Source organism: Mercurialis annua, linkage group LG4, assembly GCF_937616625.2.
Source record: "Mercurialis annua linkage group LG4, ddMerAnnu1.2, whole genome shotgun sequence".
Classification (NCBI taxonomy): Eukaryota; Viridiplantae; Streptophyta; class Magnoliopsida; order Malpighiales; family Euphorbiaceae; genus Mercurialis; species Mercurialis annua.
Window position 1 is genome coordinate 16028832 of NC_065573.1, and position 15347 is coordinate 16044178.

At 32.9% G+C, this 15347-nt stretch overlaps 2 protein-coding genes across 2 annotated transcripts; one reads left to right on the forward strand and one right to left on the reverse strand.

Moving 5' to 3' along the window:
* Positions 1–5068: 5068 nt before the first annotated feature.
* On the forward strand, positions 5069–6800 carry LOC126678348 (uncharacterized). Its single transcript, XM_050373252.1, has 4 exons — positions 5069–5146; positions 5537–5640; positions 5756–6306; positions 6442–6800. The coding sequence occupies exons 1-4, from the start codon at positions 5069–5071 to the stop codon at positions 6798–6800; spliced, it is 1092 nt and encodes a 363-aa protein (XP_050229209.1).
* A 3991-nt stretch (positions 6801–10791) lies between these two features.
* On the reverse strand, positions 10792–12110 carry LOC126677388 (ervatamin-B-like). The gene is made up of 2 exons (XM_050371972.2): positions 11672–12110; positions 10792–11597 (listed from the first exon to the last, which is right to left on the reverse strand). Exons 1-2 carry the CDS (start codon positions 12084–12086, stop codon positions 10975–10977), a joined length of 1038 nt encoding a protein of 345 aa, XP_050227929.1. The 5' UTR covers positions 12087–12110; the 3' UTR covers positions 10792–10974.
* Between the last annotated feature and the right edge of the window lie 3237 nt (positions 12111–15347).

A 15347-nucleotide genomic window follows, 5' to 3' on the forward strand; every position in this document is an offset into this window, starting at 1 on the left:
AACGTATACTTTTATAGATATTGAGACATATGGTTTAATTTCCTCAATCAAATAAGTTGCAGTCCATTAAGGCCTTTGGAATTTCATTATCGGTATTGTTCTCTAGGGGGACATTCTTATCTATAAATATTTGGATTATACTCAGAGAGAATTAACAAAATACCTAAAAAATTAAAGGGTAAATTACAAATAAAATCATGACCTTTGCGCCAGGTTTTAAAAATAACATAACCTTTGAAACGTGTCAATTATAGACACCACCTTTCATTTTTTTTCAAAAATAACATCGGCAATTTTTATTGGCATTTTTTCTGACGTGACATGACACGTGGCAGACCCATCGGGTGTCCAAGTCAGCAAAATCTCACTAAAAAATGTGCCCATGATGAAATTGAAAAAAATGAAAGGTGATGTCTATAATTGACACGTTTTAAAGGTAATGTTATTTTTGAAACTTGATGCAAAGGTCATGATTTTATATGTAATTAATCCAAAATTAAAATATTAGCATTTGTTAATCCAAATTCTCCATCTTTATTTGTCTACCTCAGAGTGTTTTATATTTATTTTTTTTACTCTGTTCTTTTGTTTCTGTTCTCTATATTTACTCTACGAATACACTACTTCTTCTTCTTCTTCTTCTTCTTCTTCTTCTTCTTCTTCTTCTTCTTCTTCTTCTTCTTCTTCTTCTTCTTCTTCTTCTTCTTCTTCTTCTTCTTCTTCTTCTTCTTCTTCTTCTTCTTCTTCTTCTTCTTCTTCTTCTTCTTCTTCTTCTTCTTCTTCTTCTTCTTCTTCTTCTTCTTCTTCTTATTATTATTATTATTATTATTAGGTGCTTGTGTTATTTTCAAGCTTAGGTGCTTGTGTTATTTTCATCCTAGGGGCCTCATTTTAGCCTATTGAGATCATTCTTGTTGAGCCGGGGGTATTTATCAAGTCATTTTTAGTTTGTTTCTAACACGGATCACGGACAGCTATCACCTCGTTGAACTGGCTAATTTTCTCGAGCTTTTTCTCCTCTCGCCTTCCCCTCTCGAGGAATAAAACGTAGAAAGCAATATTATATGGCGGATATTAAACTCTGTAGGTCACTAAGCTTTTCTCAAATTACAGAAAGGTCACTAAAAAAACTTTTGTTACAAAATGATCATTAAACTATACCTTTTATTACAAAGGGGTTCAGCCATATAAAACGTTGCGTTTTACGCAAAAACGCAACATTTATACTTACGTGGCAAGCCAAAAATTATATAAAGAAACATAGTTCAATGACCTTTTTGTAATAAAAGGTATTATCCGATTACTTTTTTATAATTCACAAAAAGTTTAATGTTCATTTTATAACAACATAAACATTTTTGTAATAAAAGGTATAGTTCAAGGACCATTTTGTAACAAAAGTTTTTTTAGTGACCTTTCTGTAATTTGAGTGAAGTTCAGTGATCTACAGAGTTTAATATCCATTATATGGCGCTTAATTTGTTTTTGATAGAGATAGAACTACACTATTATAAACAAACTATAAATATACAACTATTTACAAATTTAAACGCCATTTACGCTATCACATCGTTTATGTTGAATACATCGCTATTCCGAGCTCGCCAAATATGGCTGACAATGCCGCAGCTGCTTGCTTCTGACGCTTCTGAGCTTCGAGCCTTCCTCCAAATATTCTTTAATATCTTCATCTTCTTTTATCCATGAGGGGATTCGAACCCACGCACCCTTGGACTTGATGCCTCACTCCTGGCGCTTGAAATTGAAATATAGTTTGTACACATAAAGATTAATGAACCGATGCTTATTTGTACTATATACGGATTAATAGCCAAAATGGTATCAGTTGTTTTATATTTTGTCTCAAAGTTATACCATAACTTTAATTTGTATCATTTTTACATCCTTATTATCTTTTTTGTTTCAAACAAGGTTAAACTATATTTGAAACTGCCTGTGAGCGGAGCGGGTTTTGAAGGTGTTCGCCCAAATTTATAGCTGACTTAAGATTTGGTTAGATTTTAAAAATATGAAGACGCCGCCTAAATTAGCTAGATAATGCCTTTTAATTACGCTGACTACATAATCTTACACGCTTATGGGTGCGATTATCGTGCATCAGAACAGAAGACCGGGTTCGATGGACGATACCAAAACTCTTGTATTGAACTTATCAATTACCTTCATTTACTAAGCATATCCGGTATATCTCATCTTAATCATATAAACTGTCCACATGATAATGATTTTGGAAAGTAAAAAAGTCTGGAGATCTAGTAAATGGAAAGCTGGAAATCATATGAGACATGCATATGACTCAATATGAACTAACATGTGAGCATGTAGCTAATACTCTTAAGCAAGCATCTACTCCTGGGGTTTATATCAAGTAGCAGACAGAGGTGGATTTTATTAATTTTACATGTACAAATCTGAAACCAGTTGTCTAAGTAAGATTTATTTTTATTAGTCATCATGACTGCCTATACAACCTCTAATTTACCTTTTCATGGCAGTCCTAAGGTTTCTAAGTGATTTGCTGGATTTTGAACTAAGTAACATGGTTATGTTATTAGACTTGTTAAATGGTGGAACTAGACATGCTTTGGAATGCGGTAAACAATGTAAACATACACATTTACAATTGGTATACATAAAAATTTAGAAATACTTTTAAACCTTGAAGATTCGGGGTGTCTAGCAGTTGTCTGTTGTCTGTCTGTTTTATACAATAGGAATCTAGATCCGGGAAGAACACGGAAGTTCTTTGTATGGTCAATTCAACTCTGCTGGTTTGAAGCGGGGTCGATTATGAGTTCAAACAAACCCAAAATTGCATCTGGAAGTTGTTGGTCCTAACAGGCTTGGGATCCGAGGCCCACGATGTTGTGTGGCAGTCCACTAATCTGACATGGCAGGCCGATGCTGACTAGGACAGGTCTGGTAAATTACAGAAAACACATCCTACAACTATTACAAATCGAAGGGCTCAAACATGACCCAATTCTGATCTCAAACGAGCCTGAAAACACAAAAACAAGCCTAAAACTATTACAAAAGATATAGAGGGCATTTGGAGCAAAGAACATCAGAGCCAAAAGATCTTGTGGCGGAGTCAAAGGAAATGGCGGCAACGCTACTTTATTGTGGCGGCGGCGCCACAATTTTCAGGACTGGGGAAGCTTCGGGAAAGGTACAAGATCGATCCAAAAAACAATTAAAAAAGGGAAAAGGGTCATTTATGCCCTTAAGGTTTGGCTTTAGGATCAAATAAGCCCTCAACGTACAAAAAGGTTCAAATATGCCCATAACGTCTTAGAAAATGAACAATCAGGCCCCCGATTTGGACAACCAGGCCCCTAACGTTTCATTTATGCGTCAAAATTAGGGGCCTGGTTGTCAACATTTTAAGATGTTAGGGGCATATTTGAACCTTTCCGGACGTTGAGGGCTTAATTGATCTCGGAGATAAACCATAGGGGCATAAATGACCTTTTTCCCATTAAAAAATAATAAAAACGTGAAAATAAGATTATAGAATTTAAGATGTTCGAAATATATGCATAAAGACTATAAAAAAAACAACCCTAAAACATGCTTGTAGGATCAAATCATGGCAATCATGGCGAAAACAAGAGTTATGGAAGTTTAAATAAGTTTATGGCAATCATGTACCCTAGAACTGTCGCTACTCCTCCGTTTGTATCAGTTCAGGCAAATAGAACTGCCCCAGATCATAGTTTATCATCAGGTACAGTCCTTTACTTCGAAAACTATCGGCATCAATGGAATTATTCTGATTTACAAGGGCTTTTGTGAAGTATCTTATTCGAGGAAGGGTTACTATTGCTCGCAATAAGAATCGATCAAACAAACGTTTTGGATTTCTTCACCTTGATCCAAAATAGGATATTAGGGATTCACTATACATAATGAATAATGTTTACATTGGTTCAATGATGATTAGAGCTTATGTCTCTAAATTCCCTAACCTTAAACCTAAAGCCATGCAATGTCGCAGAACTGTTGATGTTCAAAACTCTGTCAGAGTACATGCTTTCTCACCTTCCTTGAGAGATTTGCTATCTTATGCTCAGGTGGTTAACAAAACACCAATTTTTTTTGAACCGTCTTCGAATTCACCTCGCCCTTTTTCATCAATCGTTTCTGTCAAGGATTTATAGAGCCTCTTAAATATTGCGTCATTCCTTCAAAATCATGGAAGAATTTATGAATCCTTCTCTTTGCTTGGTGGTAAGTTTGTCCTGCTGAATTTCTACAATGAGGAAGATAATGTTTGATTCGGAAATGTTTTTCATACCCTGAAAGCTTTCTTCTCAACCTTCACTCCTTGGGATGGATTATTTAACTCTGGTGAAAGGTTTTCTTGGATTATTATATCGTGAGTGCCATTAATGGCTTTCGAAGATCGATTTTTTAATTTTATCGGTGATAAGGTGGGGAATGTGGTTTCTCTTCACCCTTTACTATCTTGCAAAGACCGTATGGACTCCAGATCAGTTCTTATCTCGACGAGCTCATGTCTTATCGATTGTGATTATGAAATTACAATCAAGGGTCAGGTTTATAATATTCATGTGAGGGAATCAGATCTGCCCGTGGTCTGGAACAATTGCTTTGATGACGACTCATCCTCAGAATCTGAATCAATCGATCTGCACAAGGAACATAATTCTCGTCCTTGTGATATTCCATCTGCTTCTGCAGAAGGAGATCTAATTGCAGTTAGGAATGATTCAGCTTTAAAAGGCTCTCACAGCTCCAAAACATTACAGGATTTTGCTTTGAATCAGAAATCTTCAAATTCAAGTGAACAAAGAATTTCTTTAACCAGTTCAGATGTTATTTCAGTTACATCGCAAGCTACCTTCTTGAACCCAGATTCCTACTTCATCACACAACGCAAGAAGTTTAAAAAAATTACTCCAACATGAAAACTGAATTCTTGCTCTCATTGTTCGGCTTCAGCTAAGTCAGATACCTTGATTAATGACTGTAATTCAAAGCTCCTACAGCCCAATCAATCGATGCTTCCGAAGCAAAAAAGATGTGGGACAATGGCATGCAATTGGGATTATTTTCAGCAGAGATTCTTAGGCTACTAACTCAAGCCTTAGACAAGGAGGTACCTACAATCTGATTTACTAAGATCTTACCAGGTTTTTAATATTTTGATAATCAGTCATTTTAATTGTGTTGCGTGGAAGTATCGGGGTGGGCTTACTTTTTCAAGGAAACGTGTTATCTGATCTCTGATATCTGAGAATTGGCTTAATATTATTGGTTTGATTGAAACTAAGAAAGAGTCTGAGTTTTTAATTAATCGTCGTTGGCCTATAAATGCTTATGATGTTTTTCTCCTTCTTGTGGAGCTTTGGGAGGTCTCGCTTGCATTTGGGATTCAACTTTAATGAATCCAACCAGCATTATTACTCAGCCAAGATGGATTTGTATTGATTTTGAGGTGTCTTCAATCCAATTCAGATTTATTTTTGTTTATGGATACTCTAGTCAGGTGGATAAATCCTATTTATGGTCTAATATTTTACAAGAACTGCAGTCGGAGAGGCAGTGTTTTTTGATGGGAGACTTCAATAAGATTCTTCATTCGGATGAGAGGTATAATTTCTCAGAGTAGACTCTTCGAATGCGTGGAGTTTTTTGAGTTCATACAAAGCTCTGATCTGATAGAGGTTGATTTAAATAGTACTTGTGAATTCACTTGGCATAATAGTACGTCTCGATCAAAGATTGATAGATGCTTCATCTCTCCCCCTATTTACTCTACTTGGCCACATTTGATTTTGAAAGCTCTTCCTAGAAGCTACTCGGATCATGTTCCCGTAATGTTTAATTCGGCTGTTGGTCTAGATTGGGGACCAAACCCTTTTAAATCAATAAATTCTTGGTGGAATGATCCTTCATTTTATGACTTGATTCGAGATTCTTGGGCTACCATAAAGATTAATCATCCAGGGGCTGATTTGGTTACTAAGCTAAGGGAGCTTCGTATCATAATCAAGGCATGGAATAAGAATTCTTTTGGTAACATAAACACCAAATTTGAATCAGTTCAGGCAGAGATTAATGCATTAGAGGCTGATATGGATCTTGGAGAAAATTCAGATTTTAATAAGAGCAGATGGGAAGTTGTACACACAGATTACTCCATGATTTCGGAGCAAATTGAGTCTCTTTGGCATCATAAGTCGAGGCTGAATTGGAACTTATATGGCAACAAGAATACAAATTTTTTTCACACTATTGCTTTGGTGCACTCTCGCAGTAACTTGATAACAAAAATGTTGGTGGATAACCAATATTTTCCTCTCCGGATGATATCAGACAGAACATTCATATTTTCTACAAGAATTTGTACATGAAGAAAAATACAGCAGTTTCTCTTGATACGTTGTGCAGCAAGTCTCTTTCTCAAGAACAAGCAGCTGATTAGAGTGTTCTCTGAAGGAGAAATTTTTGCAGCTTTATCTGATTGTGATGATAATAAAGCTCCGGGTCCAGATGGGTTTAACTTTTTCTTTTACAAAAGAGTTTGGAGTATTATTAAGAATGACTTTCTCGATTATTTTCGACTTTCTTTCAGTTCTGGCTTTTTCCCTCCGGGTTTGAATACAACGTTTCCGGTCCTTATTCCAAAGTTGAAAGGAGCCTCTTATGTCAAACATTTTCGGCCTATTAGTCTGATTAATGGAGTCTTCAAGCTACTATCTAAGGTGCTGACTAACAAGTTATCTCTTATTCTTCCATTAATTATCTGAGAGAATCAGTTTGGTTTTATTAAATGTAGAAATATTCATGATTGACACATGATTGTTTCGGAAGTGATTCACTTAACCAACATAAGAAAGGAAAAAGTTTTTCTAATCAAGCTTGACTTCAAAAAAGCTTTTGATTCTATTTCATGGGATTTTCATTTTGAAAATGCTATATAAGATGAATTTTGACAAAGTTTGGATTAACTGGATTTCTTCTTCTTTTGACTCGGCGCAATTGTCAATTTTAATTAATGGCATTCCTTCTAAGAACTTCAATATGGGAAGAGGTGTTAGACAAGGTAACCCGATATCTCCGATGTTATTTGTGTTAGCAGTTGAAGGATTGAAGGCAATTATCTCTAATGAAATCAACTTGGGTTTGATTGATGGCAGTCATGTTGATGGTTATCCTAAAACGATCTCTAAACTGAAATTTGTTGATGATACTTTATTGTTTATTCCTAATGATCTTGGCATGATCAGGAATTTACTACGCATTCTTTGATGCTTCGAGTTGGTTTTGGGATTGGAAATTAACTTTTAGAAGTCGGCAATCGTTGGGCTTAACGTTGACAAAGCTTCTATTTCTGCGACATTTGAAATTCTTAATTGCAAGATCGACTTTCTACCTTTTGTATATCTAGGACTTCCTCTTTCAGCTAAATCAGTAAGAGCTAACCATTGGGACCCTATAATCGATAATTTTTCGAAACAATTAGCGACTTGGAAAGGTAACATACTTCCTCCAAGAGGCAGGCTAACTCTGATAAAGTTTGTCCTTAGTAGCCTTCCTGTTTACTACTTGTACTCTTTCTCAATTCCCAGTAAGTGATTGATACTCTTGAACGCTATATGAGAAGATTTTTGTGGAGTGGCTCTAGCAATCATATGGGTTTCAGTAAGGTCTATTGGGTTGATATTTGTTTACCGATGGCTAATGGTTGTTTAAATATCACTTCTATGCGTATTAAGAACCGATCTCTTCTTCTAAAGTGGATTTGGAAGTTGGCGATGGAGAACAAATTTTCTATTTGGTTCTCGGTTGTTTCATGTAGTTCTAGTATTTCAGATTGGCATGATCTTGACTCGATAAATACGACCAAACTTTCTCACCTTTGGCGTGGAGTCCATTCTTCTTTCGTGAAAACTGTTCATATTTGGAATTTATTTAAAGGGGGACAGTCAGCTCACCTAGGCAATGGTGAAAATATAGTTTTCTGAAGGGATAAAATGGCCACGCTTTCTAGTCTTTCAACGAATAAAATGGCAACGGTTTTTGACGTCTTCAACGTTGAGCTCAATTATTACAAGCTTACCTAGAATAAACGTCTTTGTTTGGGAGATCAACAGCTGCTGGATGCACTTCTAGCAAAGCTCCAAAACCATTTAGCAGTACATGATGACATCGAGTATTTCTCTAAAATAATAAGAACTGCTACACTCCGGTTTGCTTTAGAGATCTTCTTCAAAATGCTGTTAATGGCAGTTCTCGTCATCCTGCTTCCTCTCTTCAGCAAACAGTGGTTCTTTGAAGAGCTTCATTTGCTCCTCAACAATCTGCACTGAGAATAACAATCAAGCTGCTGGTTTAGGAAGACAGAATGCAGTATTATTTTCCTTCTTTTGGAAATTCAAGCTCCCTCCTCGCATTCTTTTCTTCCTTTGGTTGCTGGCCATAAACAGAATATCCTCCAACGTTCTTCTTGCGCGTAGAGGTATAATTTCTTCTGAGAATTTGGCATCCTCCTTCTGTTCTTATGATGAGGACATCCTAAATATAGTTATCCATTGTCATTTTGATTGGATAGTGTGGAACAAGTTGCTTCGTATGTGTAATATAGTTTCGGTGACGCCGATTTCCTTGATTGACTTCTTATATTCTTAGGATGTTTTGATGCTAAGAAGTTCAGAATATTATGGCAAACGATTTGGTTTTATATTGTAAGGGAGTTACGAAAGACTAGAAACAAGAGAATCTTCAAGAATGAGTTCTTAGATGTGGAGTCGGTGGTGTTTTCATCAGTTTGCAAGGTGGTAGAATACTTCAAAGACTACAATCAAGCTTTTGTGTACTCGGGAAATGATGTTTATAGGAATATTTTGTCTTGTGTAAATTCAATTGATTTTTTGCCTTTTTAGACATTTGCCAATCACGGCTTTGTGATTGAGCTAATAAACTCATCATTTATCCTAAAAAAACTAAGCATGCATCCTAATTGACAGAATTTAAAACAGTATATGTACATGGCAATAAAAAAAAGTGATAAAGACTAGATTAGGTCTTCAGAAATACCATTCTAATTGGCTTGTTTTTTGGCAATCCGAATGTAGAATCCAGCTCTAGATTGATAGGTATTAGTGTGTCCTTGATTTATTAAAACGTATTTAGCTTGATTTTATACTGGAATTGATTGAATTGTTGTGTGTGTGTAGGGTTCGACCAATTAGTGTATGTTTTAGGGTTCATAGTGTTTGATCATACGTACTGGTGCCACTCTTGATTCGGTTTCATAAAGTTGTTTAAATATAAGTCCTAGGGAGGGTTTAAGTTAGTGAGCTGTATAATTGAGAGTTAGGATTGGTTTTAAACTCTATTTTTAATCATTCAATTACAAAATAATTGCTATACAAAAAGTGGTAAGAGACCTATTCTGGTCCCTGTTATAAGTATCAAAAAGGGCTTACAGGGCCACAAAGGTTTGAGTATTATCAATTTAGTTTGTTAGATTTTTATTGTGACCCTTTAGACTTTTATTCGCTATTTGCGGTTAATTACGCTTTAATCCTTCAAGTTTGTCGTTGTGCATTGATCTAGCCCGCTAGTATTTGAACATACGGATCGCTAACTCGTCACGCGAATGAATTTCTCTGAAAATCATCATCGGACGCTTCAGTCTCTTATCACTTTCTACCTGTTCAGAAAAATGGTGTCTAATATGAAAGAAAAATAAAAGTAATGGTATCAAAATGATACAAATTAAACTTATGGTACCATTTTAAAATAAAATATAGAAAATTGATACCATTTTAGCTAATAACCCACTATAATACTATGCAGCTCCTTTTTAGGGGTCGTTTGGTTCAAGGTTGGGAATGAGAATCGGAATCGGAATCGGAATGAGAAGGAATGGGGATGGGAATGATTGTTTTCATTTTTTGTTTGGTTCAAAATTAGTGTAGGAATGGGAATGGATAAAGTTTAATAAAAAAATTATTTATTATTTATTAAAAATACTTTTTTTATTTTTTTTAATTATTTTTTTATATAAAAAAATAAAATTATTTAAAAAAAAAATTAAAAAAATTTAATATTTTAAAAAAATAAAAAAAAATATTTTAAAAAAAATAAATAAAATATTTTCGAAAAAATTAAAAAAATTATTTTCGAAAATTAAAAAAAAATTAAAAAATATTTAAAAAATATATTTTTTAAAAAATTTAAAAAATTTTAAAAAAAATTTAGAAATAAAAAAGTTTTTTTTTTATTATTTTTAGTATATTTTTTTAAATAAATATTTGAAAATAGTTTTTCTAATAATTATATATTTATTATTTATTATTAAAATATTTTGTAAAATTTTGATTCCCATTCCCAAAAGTCCATTCCCATGGGGTAAGGGGAGAATGGGTGATTCTCATTGAGGGGTAATCACATTCCCATTTCCTAGTACTATTTGACAAAACAAACACAAACAATGAGAATCATTCTCATAACCATTCTCATTCCCCCCTTTTTATGGCGAACCAAACGGCCTCTTAGTTTCAATTGTTCCAAGGTGAGTGTAGATACGGTATGTAATTTATGATTTTTATTGTTACTTTGTTTTCTGGATTATGAATAGGCAATTAGAGCTCATAAGCTGGAGAAAAATCTACAGTTTTGGCTTTGCTATGCAACCTACAAATTATGTCTTAATGAAAGAATTCTTATTTTAGGGTCCGATTTCTTTATTTTATTTTTCTAATGAAAATAAAAAGAATTAATCAAATGTCATTGTAAGCAAGTAGAATATAGGGCATGATAATATTAATAAGACTTACACACATAACATATGTACAGATAACAATAACACAGGAAATACATGGTTTTTCAATATAGAAAAGATAGTGTGATTATCTTTTAGAGTAAAAAGATGATCACTTATTTAAATAGAGATATGTTGGAAGCTATTTGTATTCAAATAGAAGAAACCAGTGGATTGGATTTGGATTTCGAGTTCTTGACCGGAAAGGAAGCGTACATGTTGATACCGCAGAGGCCTTTGGGATCGCCGGTGTTGCGCTGGAGGTAAATATAACCATCTCTTCCCCATTTGTGGGACCATGAGTTCTTCGCAATCCAATAATCTTTTCCATCTTCGGAACCATATCCGACGATCAATACAGCATGACCGGCGCAGGCAAGACATGGCCCAGTGAAAACACCCTTGTTGTACTCCTGAAACTCTTTAGAATTGCTGCACAGAGTCGCACTTACAGGCTGCTTTGCAACAGCTTGCAACAGTGCCTGCTCGTTGTTCTTGGGGACCTTTGTGTATCCATCGATGGTCACTACGTGCTTCTTCAGCTTGTCCTTATTGCATGAGCTTGCCTTTGCCACATATGGATAATCTTTGAGAGTGTCGATGCCACCGTTCCTTATCACAAACTGGAACGCGGGATCCATCCAGCCGGATGCACAACGAGGACGCGGACTAGCACAATCAACCAGCTCCTGTTCGGACACGTCCACCAGAGGTCCGCCCGTAATCTTGTTTATGCTTTCAATAGCTGCTGCTGCAGAGAATGCCCAGCAAACATCTACAAGACATGTACTCATGTCAATACATAGTTAATAATAAGCTGAAACAAAATAATACTAGCGGATCACTTACTGCATTCGCCTTGATATTTGACCCCAGTCACAGCCCCTTTCTGTCTCCAATCTACGGATGCAGGAATAGCGTCGACATAATCGGGAAATGGTAACTCTATATTACTATCACCGAGCGAATCAGAAATACTAACTCCACCGAGGTAGGATGCTTTGAACTCGTCGTGAGTCAGATCAGAAAATAGATTCAGACCAAGGCTATAAGAAGTGTTGCCTTTACTGTTATGTTGCTGCATATATTCATAATTGTCCTCGAACACTTGCAACCTCTGCAGCTTCTCTTCCTCTGAACCGTATGTCTTCCCATGTTCTTTGCACCATGTTTCGAACACCTTTGAGATGTCCGAAGAAGAATCCGAAATACAAAGGTAAGACGAAAGGAGTGAGATCCACGCAAATATTGTAAAAATATTCATTTTAGGTTGGTTTCTCTTTGGGGAAAAAGCATGTGTTTATATAGAATTGTTTAGGATAAGAAATTTGTATGCCGAGCGTTTCCCATCTCTTGTTACCGGTCCCCCCCGGACCGGTAGGGTACGTATATATGCATCTCAATAATTCATCTTTTTCATTACTCCACAGCTCTCATCTTCTCCTACATTGTTCAACATGCTCGTATTGTATCAATAACGTAGTCCTCCTTGTTTAAACATGAAGTTTTCACCAAAACACACTGATTTTTCTGTCTCTATTGAGTGGTGCATGAGTATTTTTCCATGCCATAATGACCATGGAATATATTTTCTTACACCACTTGATGAGAACCAAATGATATAATTTAATTTTCTTAATTAATTTTATGCCTTGATTATATATCCGGGAAAATTAAAAAAATAGAAAAAAATAGATAAATCTTATATTTAACTAAATATTAATTATATATAACCAAATATAACATAAATAAAAAGAAAAATAATTATCAATATTTTATTAAATAATTTATAAATATTAAATATTATAAAATATAAAGCGTTGGAAGAAACTATGAAAATGTTTGTTAGCTTGGAAGAATTGTAGAAAAAGAAATATCGAAATTGAAAAATATATATGGAAAATTTGGTAAATTTTAGATATATTGATTTGGAGACTGAGAAGATGGATATATTTACTGTTGAGAGGTTTTGAAGTGTTTTTAGGGGTTTTATTCATAATTTAAATTGTAAAATAAAAAGGATTGTTTTCTTAGAAATTATTGAAATCAAATATAGAGAGATTTTGAATATTCTGGAGATAAGTGTGTGAACTCACAAATAAATATTATTATTTATAAACAAAAATCATTATTTATTAGGGTAAATTACTTAAATCCCTCTATATTTTAATGAAATACACTAACTCACCCCTTGGTTTTTGTAAATCCACTATATGACAGCCCTCATGTTTAAATATACTATACGATTACACCCATCTATAAATGTTTTCATTAGTTAACTTGGTCAAAAGATTAGATTTGACTCTTAAACTTATTTTTTTATCCAGTTTCATCTAAAAATTATCAAACTTCATTGATTATTTATTTTTATAAAATAACAACAAATTTAATTAAAATATCATGTAACATTTTAATAAAATTTATATTTATAAAATTTATAGAAAAATTCTAAAAAATTATATAGTATTTTACAGACTAAATTATTAAAATACATTTGTTAATAAATCCGATTGAACTTGGATATATTAGATAGATTTTAAACTCTTAAATTCTCACATCTTAGTAATTTTTATAAATCATTATGATTAATAAAAGGGTTAATTATATATAAAATCATGATCTTTGGATCAAGTGTCAAAAAACAACAAGATCTTAAAAAACGTGTCAATTACAGACATCACCTTTCATTTCTTTTTAAAAATAACAATTGGTCGTTTTTTTGCTAACGTGGCAGACCCATGGGTGTATAAATCAGCGAAATTTCACTAAAAGGTGCCCATGATGAAATTGAAAAGAAATGAAAGATGGTGTCCGTGATTGACACGTTTTAAAGGTCATGTTGTTTTTGCAAATTGGTTCAAAGGTCATGATTTTATATGTATTTAATCTTTAATAAAATAATTCTCACAAAAAATTAATATTTTTAACATTAAAGTGATTAGCTAATAATGTATATGTTAAAATCTTACAAATATTTTTAAAATACTTTTATAAAATATATAAATATATGTGTATTGAAATTTTACATAATATTTTTAGTATTTTGTATTAATTTATTATTAGTTTAGAAAAATAAACAATTATTTTATATTTTAAAAAATAAATTGACAATTTTGGAGAAAGTGGGCAAAAAATAAATTCAAGAGTCAAATATAACCTTTAACCAAGTTAACTAATGAAACAAATTAACAAATTGGTGTAATCATATAATATATCTAAATATAAAGGGTATCATAGTAGATTTACAAAAAGTAAGAGGTGAGTTAATACATTTCATTAAAATATAGGGGGATTTAAGTGATTTACCCTATTTATAAATGTAGAGAAAAAATAAATTTAATTGTGCAACAATGGTTGCAAGTAAAAGTTAAGCAAAGTGTACCATGTTTAAGGTTTTTCGAGGCTTCTTATAAGATTTACTATAGCCTAATCACTCAAACCCTCCATTTTTAGCCCCTTGCAATTGTATCTTGACGTAGGAATTTTTTTAGTTTTATCTTATTTTATCTTTTTGTGTTTCAATTGAACTCCAAAATACTAAATTAATCTCTTTTTACATGGAAAAAATTTAAAATAGTCATTCATTTTTTGTATATATTATAATTAGACATTAATGTTATTAATGATATAAAAAATCTTACTCCCCACTAAAATAAAAAAATAATTATTATTTTTTTATTTAGATTATATTATTTATCAATAACTTTTTAAAATAAAAACCATTAAAAAATACTTTACAAAAGATCGACATACGAAAAAATTTAAAACGTTTTGTCAGAAAAAAAAAATTAACCTTCTACCGTCCCGACCTGTCAAAGGAGAAGGAGGAAAAGCTTCTTTTCTGATGGAGAAGGAGCTGCTTAACTCCTTCTTGGTGAAGGAGCTACTCAGCTCCTTCTCGGATTTGAGAAGGAGCAAGAGCAGCTCCTACCTTTTTTTTATAACTAAAAATACTTTTTTTTAGTTTCACAAATGTTTGTTTTCACTTTTTAATGATTTATTTTTTTTTGATAGATATTTTTGGTATTTTTTTATTTTTTTATCGTGTTTTTAGTGTAACTATGGTGTATTTATAGTGTATTAATTGTGTTTTTTAGAGTAACTATGGTGTATTTATAGTGTAACTATGGTGTATATATAATGTATATATAGTTTATCTATGGTGTTTTTGTAGTGTTTTTATGGTGTATACCATAAAAACACTGCAAATACACCATATATATACTAGAAAAACTACAGAAATACACACAAAAAAACATGAATAAACCAAAAAATACCAAAAACACACTATTAAGACACCATAAATACACTGTAACGTATATACATCATAAAAATATTATAAATACATCATAAATCATTTGTTGTTTACAAAATCAGTAGCATCAATATAAAAGAAGTAATATATGAAAAAAAAACAAGACGTAATAGTCATATGAACAATAGAAATTTTTTATAAACAAATAATAATAGATTTACAAAAATTTATTTATAAAAAATTTAAATCATAAAAAAACCTAAAAAAATT